Source organism: Parasteatoda tepidariorum, chromosome 2 (genome assembly GCF_043381705.1).
Source record: "Parasteatoda tepidariorum isolate YZ-2023 chromosome 2, CAS_Ptep_4.0, whole genome shotgun sequence".
NCBI lineage: Eukaryota > Metazoa > Arthropoda > Arachnida > Araneae > Theridiidae > Parasteatoda > Parasteatoda tepidariorum.
The window spans coordinates 96,092,139-96,112,124 of NC_092205.1; the positions used below are offsets into that span (position 1 = coordinate 96,092,139).

Consider the following 19,986-nt stretch of genomic DNA (forward strand, 5'->3'; position numbering starts at 1 on the left):
TTGTGAGTTATTTTAAAAATATAACCATAATTGGCAGCATTAAAAAATTATTCTTTATTATAAAAATATACTAGTAGAAATTCATTTACATAATCAAGAAAAAAATAATATAACATCAAAAAGTTGCAACTTTAAGCACAATGATTCAAAAATTTATAAATTTATTTCTATTTATGATGTTCCAATATACGTGCATTCTTTCCCAGTTTTCTTCAGAGTTTCTAAAATTGATGTAGCAGGCAAAGATGAAGTTACTTTGACTTTCTTATTTTCCAAATCAACTGAGAAATCATCAACACCATTACCTAATCAAAATAGAAATAACTAAGCATTGAGAAAAATAAATGGAGTTTAAAAAGGTGATTAACAATAACATACTATTATTACTCTACACTTCAGAAAGTGATTATAGTTATTTGTTACACTAGATTACATGTTAGAATTACCATATCCAGTCTCATGTTGCACAGGTCTTCGTTGGAATAATACATATGCATACATAATACATTAAGGAATTTGTGCCTGTGTATCTGCATACCATACTATGAGCAATCTGTAGGCTCTATAAATACGACATTCAACATGATACTAAATTAGTACAGCTGTAAACAAATTAAGAGGCCTGATTTTTGATTTTTTAATGAAATTTTTTTTATTCATAGATACTTAAAAAAAGAATTTTCTCATTGTGGTTGAGTTGCAGCCATTGCTTTAAAGTAAGCTAAAAACGATTCAGTTTTGTTAAATATATTAAAGATAACATTAATGATGTTTCCTAGCTTAGAGCTTTAATCAAAAAAATTGCTTATTGTGCATTCTGTAATACTTAATTATTTTTAATTTGTTATGCCAGGTAAACTGAATGATCAACATAATAGTTGCATTTAAATTAAACAGTAATTGAAATAAAAAAATAAGTTTGTACTGAAAAATCATAATTAGTTCAAATATGATACTGATTGAGGATAAAGGTAAAATAATACCAATATTATTGACCCCAGAGATAATCAATTTTATCAATATTTATTAATTGAAATAAAATAATAAGCTATATACTAAAGGCAAAATAATTTGAGAAATTGCATTAATTCATTTAAGAGCGAGTAAAAATCGACAAACTATTGTCACTATTCAATTAATTGCTTTTGAAACTAATTTAAATAAAAACTAAGTTATGGGCGAAAAAGCAAAATTAATGGAGAAAATGCCCTTATTTGTCATAGAGTCCCATAAAAAGTTGCCATACTATTATTAACACAACAATATGCTTCATTTTGGTAGTAGGCACTACTGGCATTATGGAAACTTATTATACAGTTTCAATATGCACCAAATATACTTTTACATAGGTACAAAGTATTTTATAAGTGTACTTGGTGCCTATACTGTAAATTTTTATGACAGATATTCAGGTAATAGGTTTTTATGGCCCTTCGAAGACATAAGTACAGGAAAAAGTAGCTTGGTTGTGGTAAATTTAAAATATCATGAGTTGTCTAGAACAGCAGCATTATGCCAGATGATGTTAGAAATAAAGTTAATATTTATTTTGATAGGCCGAATGACTAAGTACATGTTTTGCTTAATCTAATAACATAAAGTCACCTAGAAGGGCAACACATAATAAATTAAAAAACATTGAAAACATTTTAGCTCAATATTTGTGTTGGCATTTATCTTTCCCATTTTGTGCATGAATTAGAAATGTTGTTTAGTCCTGATTTATTGATTTTTTTATTATTTTAAAGTCCCGTACGAAGATTGGGTATTCAGCTAGTATATACATATTTATACACACATATATATGTATACATCTGAAAATGATCTTTTAATTATAAAATTAAATCTTTACAACTCCTTGTGAAAGAAAGATCTTCTATTTTTAAATTAGAGATACTCATTTTAAACTATGATTTAATATAAAAAAAACTCATATGAGATATTTTATATTATCAATATACAAGAGTTATTGAGTAAATTACGGAAACACTCCAATACTATTTATAATACTCTTACTCTTTTTTTGATATTTCTCAAAAAATACTAAGAGAATTAATTTATAACTTAAGAGGTGTTTAGGTCACGCGATTACTCATACATATCAATATAGTTTAAGGCTATTAGAGATTTAAGGGACCGACAATAAATAACAAAAGAAAAATTGTGTTTTTGAACATCTATGCTAAAAAAAAAAAAAAAACAGTAATAAACTTGCAATATGATAATTTTTTTGGCTATCATATGGAATAACTGCACAAAATTTCATAAGTTACGCTAAAATATTCATGGAGTCAAGACATTTTTATGAAAAACAAATTATTTCCCTTTTTCTTACTATAACTGCAGAAATATTCAATAAAATTTTTAACATAATTCCTATTTAATAACAAAAACATTTGAAAATTTGAAAGAAAAAAAAAATTATTGAAAATTGCATAAGGTATGAATATATAAAGTTATCCTCTTAAACTGTGCATGCACAGAAAAAATTTAAAAGATTTTGTTCTGAATCGTAATTTATAACTTATATATATATAAAAAAAAAACGTATCTGAATGTCTTGAAAATTTAATAAGTTTCTAGTAATCTTTCAAAGTAGTGAGTAAAAATTAAATAACATTAGATTTAATAAAAACATAGTTTTTATTATTATTTTTTAACATCTCTATTAATTAAAATATAAATCAATATTGATATGTATCTGATATAAAAAGTATCAGGTTTTTGTAACTAAAACTGAGTTGCATCAGTATCAATATATGTGTAGTACCAAAGAAAATTATACTTACCCAGTTCTACTTCGTACCAAGTTTGGTAAGCAAGATTTTGTAAGTATGTTACAGAATTATGCAATAATTTTATTTTTGTATTTTTATACTTCAAACTTTTAAATCATATTAAAGCAAATTTTGAGCTCTATTCGTCATTATAAAAATATAGTCAAACTATAAGAATATAGTCAAACTATAAGAATATTACAAATATTTATAATATTCTGAATATTGATGATGAAATATTTTTTTTAATAAATACTTAAACAGGAAAAACATAAGTAATAACATCAAAAACTAATAAAAAATAAGTATCAAAAGGAGAAAAAAAATAGGAACAGAAAGAATTATAGCTTCATAATGTTTTAACAGAAAAAATATATAATCGGCAAAACTCAACAAGCACCTTTTAATTTTCCTAAAACTCTATTCACTGCTCCAGAACAGCCTTCACAAGTCATATTTACAGAGAATTCGTGGATCTAAAAAAGAGTATTAAATAATAATTAGTTTATTAAATTTAATTGTTGTTTCAAAAACTCTAAAGATGTTACAAATTACTTAATTTGTTTAAAAAATATTTTCTGGAATAAATTTGTTGGCCTACATAGAAGATTTCTGGTACTCCAACTAGGATTAACAAAATTACTTATATAAGGGTCAAAGTTCTTAATAAATTAGAAAAGTGTTTTTGAAATAAAGAGTAGTAGTATTTTATCAGTTAAAAAGGAAATCAGTTAAAACTAATTATTTTATCAGTTAAAAGGGATCTAGATTCAGGGTATCTGCCATATTTTAGATTTTGAAATCCATGACTAATTCCAAGAATTTTTCATGACTCAAGGAAGTTACAATTTTCTCCCACAAGCACACAACAATAAATTTAAAAAAGCATTATAATAACATTAATTGAAATGATAGGCATAACCAAATCTGACATACTCTGCATCTTCATACTTATATATTTTAAAAAACAGAAGGAAAAAAAAAAAAAGAGTTGAAGCAATAAAATAGGAGAAAAAATTACAAAAGCAAATAATTTTTTTTCCTACAGAATTATATTCTAAAGATAAATTTTTGTCAGTTTAAAATTTCTTTGACAATTGTAATTGGCTTGAACAGGTATCAATACAGAAATATCACCAACTGGAAGATTACTGTTAATTAGTAACAAGTATTCAAAAACTAATTTTTGTAGGATAAACAGAGAGGAGCATGATATTAAGTGCAGCCTAGTTAGAAAACTGGTTAGGGTTGTCTGCAATACTTTTGAACCAGGGTTGGCAAGTTTTTGACACATGATGGCTTTTACCGTCATGTCAAAAAACCCTCTGTCAAAAACCCAGAGTTTTGGTAAAACTGTATTTTTATTTGAGTTTAACTGCTTATAATTTAAAATTAATTCCTTTTTGGGCAATAAAATTAGAAAAAAAAGTTGTTAAAAGATATTTTAGAACAGATTCTTGCATTTTCCCAACATGATTATATCAAAACATACTATTTGAAGTAAAATATTAGGATACTAAACAAAATTTTCAACATTTCCAAGCATCATCTTGTTTAGCATATTACATTACTGAAGAACGTCAAGTCATTCTTGAGTTAGAGTTTGTTAGTAGTTACAAGTTTTGTTTAGCTTATTTCTAATATTTAAGAAATGCCAAATTTTAAATTCTTCTTTAGTTCTTGAATTTATAAATAGTTCCAAACTTTTTTGTTTGTTTGTTTATTTCTAACAATTAAGAAGTGCAAAATTTTGAATCCTTTGCAAATCAAGCTATAATGATAAAAGAAAGTATCACTATTTCAATAAGTATATTACAATATTTCTATATGAATATCCTTTTATAAGAATACATGTATATAGTTGCAAAATCAATAGCAATCATTTACAACATTCATTTATAAAGACAACTATGTGAAAATAATATATTGTCCGCTATATGCCATAAATTAAAGAAAACAGTAGGCTTTTGATGGTTTTTAACAGTAAAAACACGGTTTTTACCACTGTCATGTCAAAAACCAGTTTTTGATGGCAAAAACCCAACCCTGTTTTGAACTAATAAAATAACTTGATATGGTTGTCAATATAAGATTATGCAAATTTTTGAGAGTATTATTGAAGTTATCTCTACTGCTAGTGGTTAACAAATGGTACAAATGGTTAAAGGAATTGTTTGTGGTGGAAGGTATTGTTTGCTCTACTACAAATGGTTAAAGGAAAAGAAATAATCAAGTAGAGCAAACCTTTTAGATTTTAGGTTTTTTTTCCAAATCATGATATGTGGCAGAATAACAAGTTTGTTATGTGATAGTTTGATATGTGGCGGAATAATAAGTTAAGTAAGGTAGAATATAAGTAAGCTGCACAGAGGTCTTGGCAACTTCCATGCAACAGCCAACAAGAAACTAAAAAGCAGCAGAGAAATGAATGAACAAACTTCAAGGGTATAACTCGCAGAAATCCCAGCAATCTTCAACAAGCTTTATTAAAAACAATTTTCCCATTTAAAAATAATGTGGCTGGCACCTTGGCGATTGCATTTAGTCTGGCAGATCACACTACAGAAATATACCTGTTTATAGAGCAGCAAATTATTGAATTTTTCTGTATTGGTATGAGCCAAAATAATCACCTAGTTTTGGAAGTGACCTTCGAGAAACTATAAAAAAAAAAAATTTTTTTTTGCAGGGAAGGGGACGAACTCAAAGGGTATAAACATAAATCTACATGTTCTTGTTTAAAATTTTTGCAAATTCAAAATCTCTCTTTTGCCTAGGTCTAGGTGATTGTAGTGGGCGTAAACAGGCGAGTACTTCTTTTAGAAGGTAAAATGGGTGGATACGTTTTTAAAGATGACATTAAAAAAAAAAGAAAAAAGGGACAGGTAACGATGAGCTGCTACAGTATTCTTTTCTTTAATTTATAGCAGCAATGTTCAAAATTATATTAAAAAAATAATTTTATTTCCAATTATTTTTTTACCAAGCCTGATAATTATTTAAGATATTAAAGATTAAGTGGAATAAATCTAGTAACATTTTTTCTTTGACCAGTACATCTGTTTAAGTTTATAATTGAATTTTAGGAGGAACTAGAGCAAGGAAAATAAATTATAAAAGAAATAATACCTGAGCCATATTTGATAATCGAATCGCAAGAAAATGAACCAAAACTTTATCAGATGACTCGCTAACTATTAAAATGCAAATTATCTTAGACGTTTTAAGTAGCCTACTTCTGTTTTATTGAAGCATGCAATACAGAACTTAAGTAAAATAAAAAAAATTTGAAAACGCTTTTTCGTAAACGTAAACACTCAAAATCGGGTTCAGCTTGTTACGAAAGTAAGCAGCCGGAAGTATTATTTCGCTGTAGCGTATCAAAACAAAATAAGATTAGTAATAAATTCAAATTAGTAAATTATTAATTTTTACTATTCTTTTCAAGCTCGCACTTATTGTGTAAAGCTAAGATGTTGTTATTTTCAACTATGACATTGAATCTATAGTTTGCTTAAGATATATGGTACACCGGAAATATGAATGAGTTAACAGACAGTTATGAACGATTTTGGAACGTTGAAAAAATCTTAAAAGATGTTGTATGCTTATTTATTATTCGGAAATTGGATAAAAAGATTGGATTAAGAAACGTTGAAGGATGTGGCTGGTGGTTTCCTTATCTTGAAATGAAGGCAGACAAAACTTGGAGAATGATTGCTGAAGAAATAATGAAAGTAACGTAAATACATTCACAATTATTTTAAGTTCACAATTATTCACAAGATATATGCAAGTCTCATTTCAATTTTCTATTCTTTATTACATATGAATATTGGTACAATTCTTCGTCTGTGAAAGACCCTTATTTAAAAGACCCATTGCAGTTGTAAAAAAAAAAAAAAAATTAAATAAACAAATAATTATTTTATTGTTATGGTTTGGATTTGAGTGATGGTCCACTACTAAGTTGTTATTTAAGGTAGTTCGTAGTCTGATTTTTACTTGGTTTGTTGTAAAACTTTTTGGGGATATTTCTGTATCCTGATCTGTCGCGTCAACTACAATCGCCAAGGTGCCAAATAGATTTTAAACTTGCAAAATTTTTTTAAAAGAAGCATGTAGATGTTTGCCCGAGGATGGCTATGAGTTATACCTTTCGAGTTCTGTGATGTTTCGAGTTTTTTAGTTTCTCGCGGGCCACTGCCCGGAAGTTTCCAAGACTAGGTGATCATTCTGCCACAGATCGCAATATGGAAATCTCCCCCTTTTCAGTACTCTTGATCTATATTCTGGAGGAAAAATTACTCATTAATTTTTTAAAAGCAATATTTTTATTTTTTTCTTAAATTGATGAGGCTTATATTGATTTAATTAAGCAAATGTCGTTATGACATTTTTATGGTGTCCAGATTTTTCATTGCAAATAGTTTAATTAATCTCTTTTAATTTATAACTAAATGAAGCTAACAATTCAATAACCACAGAAATGTTAAAGATAATACAAGGAACCATACAGGAATTTACTTCTCACAAATCACTTACCTCATAACAATTTAACAAAATTCTTAATCTTTTTTCCAAGTCTGAAAGTATTTTCTATACATATACAGTGAAACGATGATTAAGTTGACACTCTTGGGACCGGAATAATTTTCCATTTAAGAGAGTTGTCCGTTTACAGGAAGGGTACCCTAATAAAGATGCTTGTGTTTCAACTTGAATATTTTCAATGTTATAGAAATAATTAAAAAATCTACAATAACTATCTACGAGGATATTTAATTAAACTTTAAAAAATATATTTTTCTATACAAAACAAATGTACTAAAAAGTTTGATATAAATACATAATTCTAGATGTAACCACAGATAAATGAATAGCATTCCTGAGTGGATATAAAGGAATAGTACAGATAATATTCCTATTATCACAGATATACAAGTTCCTCAGTCGACTTCAATAATTAGGTTTACAACCCTACACATCAGGTGATAGGAAACATGGCTAATACCTCCTTGAAAATAAACCTGCGATTCACAGAAAACAAAATAAATCAATGCTTACCTGTAAGGTGCGAGGACCTATGCAGTTGATATATTCATTATTAATCATCTCATAAGTGCCTGAATAAATGTTTTATTTATATGAACACCTCAATCATTATGTTTCTGTTCTTTTTTTTTTTTTACCCCAGCTGTGTTAAATACAGTTTTTTTAAAGACTTTATTTAACGTAAAAATTTATAAGAAAATGAAGGAAATTTTAGTAGGAAAAAGTATTGAGAGCATTTAAGACATAATTTCATCTTGTGGGGTCTCATAACTTGCGTCGTCCAGATGTCCGACTAGAAATATCATTTTCTCTCCTTTCTTTGCAAAGGTAAGGCAAGGTGACCGAAGAAAGAGTGATTCTTTACTTGTGAAATAGCTTAACAATATTTTTAGTTATGGATAAGGCAAAAAATGTGTGTGCCTTAAAAATGGGTAAAGGTAAAATTTTTTCCCCTTCTAATTTAAAGCAGAAAAAGTTTTTTTTTTAGAATTTAAAAAAAATAGTGTCCGATTTGAAGAGATAGACAAAAACGTTTCAGGGCAAAAATGTCTGTCCGCATCCGGTTAGGAGAGTGTTCCCTTTGTAGAGAATGTACATAATGGTTTATTCTTAGAAAATTCATGGGGAATTAAAAATATGTCCGTATTGGGAGGCGTCCGTTTTGCAAGAGTGTGCATAACAGGAGGTTTCACTGTATATTAAATTTTCCATTTAAGTGTTTTCATAAAATTATAATGATTGTATCTAATAAAATATTCATTAATTAATAAAGATTTAATAGATACTTATTATGGAAAGCAGCTTTGAATTTAAAAAAAAATGAAAAAAATAACAAAATTTACTACTGGTTGACATCACTGAAATAGTAATAAAAAAAAAATTTCTTCCTGTTTTAGAATATTGGCGCTTCCAATAAATTATCTGGAATCCTTCAACTTTGTCATGTACAGTATCATCAAAATATTTCACCTGTTAATAGAGTTATCTTTCTAGTTGAAGTTGATCAATTTGTTGAGGTAAAGTATAAATTCTTTATTTATTACAAAATCAATCATTTATACTGCTTCTAAATTCCTTTTTAATACAGTGTATAATTCTTTCATATACAGGGTAAAATATTAAATACAGGGAATCTGCACTCTTGGAAAGTCATGAAAAATCATGGAAAGTCATAAATTTCGGTATTGGACAAAATTTGTCATGAAATGTCATGATTTTAACTATTCGCCGAAAAATCTAATTTTTAAAATGGAATTCCCCCCCCCTTTATTTCATGGTGTTCCGAATATGTGATTTTGTAATAAAATCACCACCCACAGTTATATTTTATTAAAATATAAAATGTTTTCATCATGTTCTTTAAAAATAATGGCGTTCTTTCAAAAAATGAAGGAAAAAACATCATTTCTAGAGGGAAATATCTTTTAAGCTTCTGTGATTTCAAAATTTTTATTATATTATTTTTACTTTATAAATTTAAAATTCTAACGTAAGCAAGCCAGTCATTGGCGATTTTGTTTTATTCAGAAATAAGAACAGAAAATCAGGAGTATTTCTGTCCTTTCCGATGAACATAAAAGTGTCTTTAAAATATAATTCTGTAGAAAAAAAGAAAAGAAAAAATTTGCTTTTGTATTTTTTTCAGCTATTTTATTGCTTCAACTCTTTCTTTACTCTGTTTTTTAAATTTAGAATCTGTAAATATGAAGATGCAGTGTATAACAGTTTTAGTTATACCTATCATTTCAATCAATGTTATTACAGACAACACGGTTTATAGTGAACGAACTGTTCGGTCCCGTGCCTTGCTATACACATGTAATGTTATTTTCTGTGGATATAGTGAACCAAAAATGTGAGGAAGTTGGATATAATGAACTTTTTTCTCTCTTCAACTGATTTTTTTCTTAATTTTTTTTTTGTAATAATTTCGAAATTTCTACTTCAAAATAAATACATATACCGATTTTTAAAACAATCTATAGAGGGGAATGTAGCGATAAGCATTTTTCTTGTTTTCTTTTATCTCAATTTCCCATCCCTAAGCAAACCAAGCAGATGTTTTCAACTCAGGCAGATGATGCATCTGTAAGGTGTCTGTGGGATCAATATGCATTTTCTGTCAGTGGGAATGAGTAATTATTCATTTTTGGTCAAAGGGTTGGACACTAATATGTGTTGATAAGGCCCTCGTTTCAACTTCTTTTTTCTCTCAATTCAGTTAAAAAAATCCTGCAAGCAAGTGTCACAAATTTAACTATGGCGAGCAGTAAACGTAAAACGTTCTCCATTGATGATAAAATGGGCATAATCAGAAAAATTGAAAATGGATGCAATCAAGCTGATATTTGCAGGGAATATAAGCTATCCAAATCTGCAGTTTGTAATATAGGAAAAATAGGCAATTAATAACTTTTGCTCATGAAAAAAATTTAGATGGCAGAAAAAAGTTGAGAAAAGCCGATCACAAGGATGTTGAAGAAGCATTACTGAAGTGGTTCACCAATCGAACCCACAATCTTCCAGTATCTGGACAATTTTATGTCAATGAATTTGCTAAGCGATTTTATGTGACTACTTATATGTGCTCGAATGGCAGGTTAGACAGGTTTAAAAAGCGGAATAACAGAAATTCCGGAAAAATTATCTGAGAGTCGGGAAGTGTTTCCATATCTGATGTTGAAGATTGCTCATCATCTAAAGATTACTAATTTTTTTTGTATGCAAGATGAAGAGTAATGAAAAATAACACATTTTTTGCTATTACATAATATTTTTCAGTCATTCATTTGAATAATGTGCAATAAAAGGGAAGAGTTTGGGAACCATTAGTTAAATTGCCTGCGTGGCGGATATAGTGAACTCAAGGTTATAGTGAACCAAAATTTTGATCCCCTGAAGGTCAGGGGTATGCATGCTTTTAAATGCATGCATGCTGTATAATGCTTTTAAAATTTATTGTTGTGTTTTTGTCGGAGAAAGTACTAACTTTCTTTAAATCATGAAAAATTCTTGGAATTGGTCTTGAATTTAAAAAACTAATTGTAGCAGATACCCTGAAGAAAATAAAAATTTATAGTTCTTCATTGTTTTAATCATTAGTAATTTTATAGCTCATTTTTTAAAATTTGCTTATTTTTTAGAATGTGAGTGACATTTCTTGGTTTTCTGTTTCTGACATTGAGAAAATGAATAAAAGGGATTTAAGAAGCTGCGAGCCTTCGGAAATTTGCAAGCATTTGAAACAAGCATCCCCGTACCTTACTGAGTATTCTGAGCATTCTATTAATTTGTCTGTTATCACTTGTTTTAAGGAAATTGAAAATGTTTCTAAATCTCCTCAGGAATGTCTGGTAGAGTCTGCTGGTTTTTCCCTTGAAGGTAACTGTCTATATTATGTAATATAATCTGTTTTATATTTCTTTAACTGCCAGCCAGATGGTCGAATGGTTAGAGTGCCTGACTGCGAAGCCAGTGGCTACGGGTTCGAATCCCGCTCAGGGCATAGATGTTTCTCTCTGTGTGTTGTTCTGTATTGCTTGAATGTGGTCCACCCTATAAAAATGGGTATCTGTGGCAGTGTGGCGTGGGTAACGTTGCTCCCCTCCAGTGACTTAGGTTCACAGGTGCTCACTGGGCAACGTTAAATGAGCAGCACTTCGGGCATCTTCCTAGGTGAAGAATGTAAAATGTTCAGTGCCTGTTGTTAGGAAGGAAAAAAAATATTTGTTTAACTAGTTTCTTGGTTGCGAAAGCACTTCAAGACAACAATGGGGGTTTCAGAATAATTTTTAGCTCAGATTTTTTTTTAATGAAAGAAAAGGCTAAAAAATTGCTGAGAGGTCAATCCGAAATTTTTCGTCTGAAATTTGCTCAATTATTGTTTACGGAGATGGCTGTGAACCGGAAAAAAGTCCAGATTTTTTGCCAACCGCCATCCGGAAATTCAAGGTTCAGAAGTTTCTAGAAATCATTGATCACATTTATGTATAAAAATTCTTGTATATTTTATTTAAAAATATTAGAACTGGAATTTATATTTGGCCTCTCTTTCATTTGTAAATATTTTTTTCAGGTAGAGTAATAAATGTGATTAGAGATAAAAGTAAACTTATACATAATTATTCATTTAGATTATGCTGCATATAATTTATTTAGAATTTCATGTTGTGAAAATATCAATGATTTAAATTTATAAAGACATACATTTTTTGAAATGTGTCATTAATGATTTCACTCAAGAAATTTTCAGGATTTTTGAGTTGGGCTCACAATCACCCCTGTATTCATTTCAGTCTTTAGACAAAAATTTTGTGCCAATCTTCTGGTAACTATAAGTTAAAAAAAAAAACAGTTATTATTTTTTAAAATTATTATTATTTTTCTACTTGAATTTTAGAAAATGAAAGAAATATAACAAGAAACATTAAAGACTTTAAGGCACAGGGTGTGTAGGGATTAATTCCATTTTTTTACTGTATAAAAAAAAACGTAACTTAAATTAGCATAAATTTTTAACAATAAAACTTTAATTAACCTATATATGTAAACTTTGCATGTGCAAACTATATGCATTTTAAATTAAGCCTACTATTTAGTACAAAATTTTTCTGACTATGCTAGTGTTACAGACATTGTGCTGCAGATTAAATATATTAATTCTGATATAAAAAAGCCTAATTTATAAGAAAATTTACGATTTCTCTTTTGTACTTTATTAATTTTTCTATCAACTATGTATGTAGAATTTTTGACTTAAGAAACCAACTCATTTCCTTCCTCTTTTCTTCTTATTTTTTTTAAAAATTGCCTGTTCTTTATATTATTTAAACAATTTTGTTCAAAAAATTTTTTTTTATAAATTTTTTTTTAACTATTTACCAAATCATTTTCTTTCTGTACTAAAAAAACAAATAAAAAGAATTTAGTATTAAAAAAAATATTGAAGTGTCCTTAAACATTTGCATAATAAGAATATGGATAGAATATTTGTATCAGGTGTTTACTTGAAATAAAGAATCGAATATCACAGAAATTTATCAGATATACTTAGCAAACAAGATTCATGAAATAAACTAATTACGTAAGATTTTTCCAAAAAGTTAAAAAAAAAAAGTTCTTTCATGGTGCATAGCGTTTTTAAAAAGTGCTTAAATGTGCTTATTTTCGTTTTTCAAAAGCCCTTTAATGTGCTTTTTCATGGGATACGTTTTTAAAAAAGTGCTTAATTTTCCCTTTTCGAAAATGAGATTTTTTTTCTTTACCATGTCGATTTTCGCCACGTATTATGCAAAAGCGTGCTTTTCACATTGTTCTATTCAATGTTTTCACAATTCTTTCAACCATAATCTATTTTGGCGTACCGTCGGTCCCTAGCGTATGAAAGCGCCTATCATTTTGCATGTTTGATTAAATACTTGTATGTCCGTTTGTGCATATATACTGAGCTGGGTTCGGTGAGATTATTGCACTCTCATGTGCAACTCTGCTGCATTTTGCAAGATACTCTCTATTTCAAACTTCATTTTCCACCCTTCGATATCAAATCGAAAAATCTCTCAATCATTTTATAATGGCTAATATAATAAAGAAAAGAGTTCTTTGTCAGAAACTAGATATTTTATCATGATCATGTAAAGTCTTTAAAAATTATTTTACATTTTGTTAATGCATATAGTGATTAAAAATATTTTTTGAGTGTTTAAAAAGTGCTTATTTTTTGTTGAAAGATTTGGCTACGCACCCTGACTCTTTAGTTTGCTGATTATGCATAAATTTTAATTCAACTTGTAATCAATCATTATGTATGTTATGCATGCGTGGGTATAAAGTTATTTTTAACTTGCATTAATGCATAAATTTTGTACTGTTACAAATTTCATTGAGATCTCTGATGCCAGTGTCCATTGAATTGAAAGTTTTTTGCATTCCAGGGTTTGGCTTTTTGTCTTTCAAAATTTGTTCAAATTATCAAAAACATACAGTGTGGGCTAAAAATGGGAAAACCATATAGAAGAAGGGAAGGTCTATGCATTTTTTTAAAAAATAAAACTATATAACATTAAACTGAATGTGTAATTGAAATTAGTTTTATGTAAAATATAGTGAGTGTAGGTAATTAATAAATTTATCAGCACTTTATATTGAAAGGGATAACTAAAATTAATTAGGCAAGGTTGAGAAAGAAATTATCATTCATTCAAAATTATGAGTTTAGGTGAAAGTTCTTTAAAAAATATATGTGAATAAATTAATTTTGCATAAATGTATATGAATAAATTCTTTTTTACATGATACTGTGGTAAACAAGTGTGATTTTTATGTAAAAAAAATTATTGTGAATTGAATCTCTTATAAATGCAAATTATTGTTTAACAAAACATTCTCTTAAAATAAGTTCCAACTTATTTTAGGAGAATGTTTTGTGAGATGAAACCTAATTTTAAGGGGCAAAACAATCAGTGATTATTATTTTTTTCTTCTTCATTGTATGGTGTTTATATTAAAAGTATTTTGGTCTTCATTTTGTTTATCGTTTCAGCTCAAAAGTTGATATACTATGACTTCATGTGCCATGTGTATCCTTGTGAAACAATGAACTTCCATCTTTTTGTTAAGTATTTGGAATCTTTCTGTTGGTTTGAAGAAGAGTGGATATTCAAAAATGCTGCCTCATTATTTCGGTAACATTCTAATATTTCACCCATTGTGCAATAAAATACAAAACATATTGTGTTTAAAATACTGTTATATGCATGGGTGCCACTCTACAGTCCTGGGGACTGAAATCAGTCTTGAGAAAAATCAACGGACAAATAAATTCTACCAATTCAATTAAATTTTCTTTTTTATAAGAAATTTATCTTTCTTTTTGTTAAAAATTAAAATAAATATTTCATTTTAATGAAAACATAGTTATTTTTTTTACAATTATTGTAAAATGATGTAGTAATGGTGCCACACTGCAATGAAAGAATGGTGTCAGGACTTTTATTTATCTTTCTTTTGTCAGCCACACTAAATCTTATTCTTTAAATCCTGACGAATGGTTTTGATTGAACTTCTGTCTGCTTGTGTACATAAAATTTGTACGATGGCTGAGTCTAAATCGCTTCTCCCCCAACCTATTGACATGCTGGCCATCAAGATTATTTAAAAAAAAAAAAAAAGAAAGAAATTATAATGCTGGAACAAAATATAAGTAATGAAGTATAAAATAGAGCTATGAATAGTTTCAGGAAAAAGTTAGTCGTTCAGTAATAGGTGTAAAAAGATATACTAGGTTAGGTGTTATTTTTGTTTTGTTTTCTAAAAAAAAGCATAATTTAAAGAAAAATTTTTTTTTTGAAAAAATAACCAAATTATTGATTTAATAGTAGGCTATTATCAAGGAAAGATAAATTTTGTTGACAGTGAGATATAAATTTCTAAAAATTCGGCAAACAACACTAGACAGCATTATTTGGTTAAAAAATAAGTTCAGTCTTAAAATTTTTTTAGAGTGGCACCCATGTATATCTGAGTATGTACTTGTAATTTAAATGTTTCATATATTGGGTAAAGTTAATAAATGAAAAGTTTGAGGCTATTTGATACTTTTTATTTAATGAAATTCAAAAGTATTGTCTATAATTACTTAAGCATTTGTCTCATTATGTGACTCTACTTGCACAATATTACTTAAATAATCTGGCATCTTGTATGAAGAACTTCTTTTTTACAAACTTGCAGAAAAGCAGTGAATGAAGAACTTTGTTATTTTTTTTTCCTGCTTAAAAGTGACATAATTCCTTCTGTTATACTTGTATTAATTCTTTGTGATCCCAGCCAATTGAGTAATGCTAGTTACATTCCACCTGAGAGTGAAAATCTAATGATTCAAGCTTGAAAAGTCATGTAACTGGTATAATATGCATTAATATGTGAAACAGGGCATTTTTTTAGCCAATTAGGAAAAGGATGCTTGGCCAATTAAAAACCATTGGTTATTCTTTGATTGGACAAGTTGCGTACACTCACGTTTATTTTTTAGTCTAGAATCAATGAACTTGAAATGCTTTTTTGAGCGTATTAAAGATGTGGAAGTTATACAAAATAGATCTGGGGTGTAGGGTCTTTGGCTTCCATTTGAATTTTTACAGAAGTTTATTGTTTATGGTAGATGTTTCTGTAACAGTAGACTACTATGTCAATTTACCTAGACTTTCAATTCAATTGGCTTTCTGAGTGAAAATAGCTGATCATTATCTCTCTGTCTCTATAGTACCTGGCCCTAAGTGGCAATCAGACCCTCTATTACTCATCATTTTTAGAGAAAGAATGAATGGAATGACAATTGCTTGATTAAAATACTTTAAAAAGTTTTTGGCAAGACAAGTGTTGCCACATGGCTCATGTAAAATATGTGAATCTTTTCCATGTTTAGAAAAATTGCATTTTAAGCTTATCATAATTTTTCTAAGTAGTTTGCTATATAAATTTTATTAAATGACCTCTGCTTTCTCATTTATAAACTATATGTAAGAGTTTTATAATAAATTTTCATCAAATTTGCATCTAGATTAAAAATAATTTACTGAAGTTATAACCTTAAAATTATTTTTTTAACTGATATACTGTTTGGAAATTCATCTGTACTTTAAATGGTGTCTTGAAGGCATTTTCAGATTATAGCTTCATACGAAAAACGAAATATGATAAAAAAATAAGTTCTTTGTTCTAAATTTGTTTTAAATTTTTCTATCAAATTATAGTTTTTTCAGCCTCTGGAAGTTCATTTGTTATAAGCAAATGTTTAAAAATAATTATATTTTCAAAATACAATATATTCTCTATTATTCATAGATTCTGAGAAAATACCTTCCACAGCAGAAATATTTCCCCTTTTCGAATAAATATTTTAAATACTATTTGTATAATATGTAGTCCTTTCCTTCAAAATCGAGATTTATTTCCAAGGTCATTTGAACACGCAAATTTTTGCTTTAAGATACTTTTGTTAAAAATATATTAAAGGAGCTTTCTTTGAACAACAGTATCAAATCACATTTGCTTTATTTACGGAAAAAAAGATTTGATGAAATGAATCACAAAGATACTTTTTCATTGGCTTATGTAATATGTTTACACAATGCAAAAAAGCTGACAAGCAGATTTATCATCACTACACGAGGAATAAATATTAAAAAATGGCAACTACAAATTTGCCTGTTAATTGTCACCGATTGCTACTTTTTTGTGGAAAATGCATCATAAGTGCTTTAAAACACATGCTTGTTTTTTTTTTGCATAATTAGCATTAATTTCTTGTATTTATGACTTGGGGAACTGTAATCATTCCCAGTATGTAAGGTTATTTTAAGCTGGTTTAAAAGTTCGGGGAGGGGGTTGTATTTGGTTATCAAATTTTCTAACACTCTTTTTTATTTTTTTTAAAATTTATGCTCAGTAGTATTTAAAAATAATATAATTTTATCATCATGATAACAATTGTTTCAGACTTGTAAACTAATAAATTTTGCATTAGTTTATAAATTATTTTTATTGCATTATCATAGCTGCCAACTCTACTGGATTTACCAATAAATTACTAGATTTAGCCAGTTTCTCCTGGTCTACTGGTTTAATAACAATTCTCCTGGTTTTTGCATGTTTTAAAAAAATTTCTAAAACTTAGCAAATTTATTTAGAAAATACCTATTGAAGTAGAATTTTAACACATTTTATTGTTTGCTTGAATGTTTAAATAAATATTACTAATACATAATGAAGCAAGCCTCATTTATAATGTTCAGTTTAAAGCTTCTTTAATAATTTTTGGTTCTAAAATTTTCTGTTTATTTTTATTCAGAATTATCTTTTTAAACTATTTAAAAAGAAATCTTTCAAATATCTATAATAAATTACTTGTTTATTAGTATTAAACATTATTAGTTAATGTTATAAAAAGCATTTAAAATTTAAGTGCATTTAATGTCTATCATATTTATAGTGTTTACAGTAATAAAATGTTTGTATTTTGATTACTATAAAAATCCCTTATATGTAGAAAATTTAGCATATTATACAACACTTATCAGAAAATTTATGTTTTGTAAAGTCTACTGGTTTTTTTCCTATCCTTGTGTGCAGCTATGCATTATTGATTTAAAAAGTCACACACTAAATTTTATTAGCTGAAATATACTTTGCATAAATTTTGCATAAACCTACTTACAGAGGTCAGAAAAATTTCCCCTATTTTTTCTACCATTCACTAGTGGCCAATAGCAGAATTTTTTTACAGTTATTGGCCTCTTCTTCTCTTTATCTTCACACTTCACTGAATTTGCTGAGCATGTCTTAGTTATTGTGGTTTGATCTACATTTTGTCTATTTTAGATCTTTTGACGTAAATTGCTCTGGTCACTTGACGTTTAGGGAAGTTTTATTGGGATTGGCTGTAATTAACCCAGTTACTCCACATGGTGGCTCCCCAGCAGAAATGAGATGTCGCTACATATTCCGATTTTATGACGGTAACAATGATGGAATTTTAGAACTTGACGAATTTAGGTTTGTACTTTCATTTCTGCTGTTATGTCTTTAAAATTTTCGAAGATGTTTACAATGCTGACTTTGAGATGTAAGGTTTTACCTTTCAAATGGGAGGTGTTGTATTTTAAATGCAAGGTTTTGCATTTATAGAATTTTGTGTTGTATGGATCACTTCACATATCTATCTTTAAACTTATCTATTTAATATGATAATATTTGTCTAGAACTGATCAATCTTAAAATACTTTAAAATAATTTGTAAATGAAAATATCAAAAATACAAAAATGTGACTAAGCATTATTATTTCAGAAAAAAAAATTGAAATTATTTTAGAGCATTGGAAACTGATGGCAAACAAACTTTGCAATTCTTGTTTGTTTAGATTTTGAAATTGTAACCTCTTAGCATGTAATTAAATAAATAAAGTAAAAAGTTTATTGTTCTTGTTTAATTTCAGTTACTGCATTTTTAATTGTTTGCAATCACAAAGTGATTGTGGTTTAGGGAAAATTGCAGTTTACAAAATTGCATTGCATCTACTGTGTGTGTAAACATAATGAGTTTAAAGTTTGGTTGTGGATCTGTGGGACTAACTTTACTTGTATTTTTTGTTTGATTTAAATCAAACATATAAATACGAGTCTATCTAACTTTGGGACAACATTTAAAGCAGCGGTTCCTGAACTTTTTTGTCTCGTAGACCCCTTGGCATGTTTTTCAGTTTTAGGTAGATACCTGATATTGATTTTTTGTAAATTCATCAACTTCAAATGTATTTATGACAGCTGGTATAGTACTACTCACTGTGAAAGATTTAAATTTCTAACTGTAGTGAAGTGTATTGTGAAAAACTTAAGAAAAAAACACATGTTAATTTTATACATTTATTAATTAAATTCAAACGAATTTAATTACTGATTTTATTTAATTAATATGTAAATGGAATAAAATTGTGCACTATAAAACCCATACTCCACTACTAATATTATAATTGCGGAAATAAGTTTGTATACAAAACCGTAGTAGTGTATTGTCGGTATGTTTATTACGTTTTCTCGTAAAAACTAAGTAACAATTCCCCATGATCTTGTGCACAGATAAAATTGGAGATCTAGCTAGCTAAAGAGTTGACAATGTACCGCAGCAAAATACTTTTTTGTTACAAAATAAAACCTTACACTCAGAGAAAATAAAAACGTACATAAGCTGAGCTGCAGGCAACTGCTAGTTTATAATAATCCAGTTTCATATATCAAATAAGTCCTAATAGCTTAAATTTTAATAAAAGTTTTACTTCATAGCTTCTTTTATAAATTATGTAGAATGTAGATAGATATATGTCTTTATATTATAAGGTAATATAATGTAAGTAAATAGGTACTATCAATGTATGTTGATTATTCCATTCATGAAATGCAAAAATTAAAAGTCACGACCTGCTTATATGAGATTCACTATCGTTGACCCCCATTTTCATTTCATGGACCCCCAATTTTTTCTCTCTCGACATGGACCCTTTGCAGATTGTCGTCGATCCCTGCGGGTCGATATAGACCACTTTGGGAATCACGGATTTAAAGTGAAACGACATTTAAATTAATTTATTGAGAAATATTT

The 19,986-nt window shown here is 28.1% G+C and overlaps 2 protein-coding genes across 2 annotated transcripts in view; one reads left to right on the top strand and one right to left on the bottom strand.

Annotated features, from left to right (window-relative positions):
- Nucleotides 1-30: 30 nt before the first annotated feature.
- Nucleotides 31-6,058, bottom strand: LOC139425053 (Antioxidant 1 copper chaperone). The gene is made up of 3 exons (XM_071178055.1): nt 5,907-6,058; nt 3,178-3,253; nt 31-305 (listed from the first exon to the last, which is right to left on the bottom strand). The coding sequence occupies exons 1-3, from the start codon at nt 5,913-5,915 to the stop codon at nt 172-174; spliced, it is 219 nt and encodes a 72-aa protein (XP_071034156.1). The 5' UTR covers nt 5,916-6,058; the 3' UTR covers nt 31-171.
- A 40-nt stretch (nt 6,059-6,098) lies between these two features.
- Nucleotides 6,099-19,986, top strand: part of LOC107444896 (uncharacterized) — a 56,976-nt gene continuing 43,088 nt past the window's right edge. The window contains exons 1-5 of the mRNA XM_071177031.1: nt 6,099-6,514; nt 8,729-8,848; nt 10,976-11,213; nt 14,374-14,515; nt 18,213-18,386. Coding sequence (XP_071033132.1) covers nt 6,317-6,514; nt 8,729-8,848; nt 10,976-11,213; nt 14,374-14,515; nt 18,213-18,386 — 872 coding nt within the window. The 5' untranslated portion in view covers nt 6,099-6,316. The remainder of the gene's footprint in view (nt 6,515-8,728; nt 8,849-10,975; nt 11,214-14,373; nt 14,516-18,212; nt 18,387-19,986) is intronic.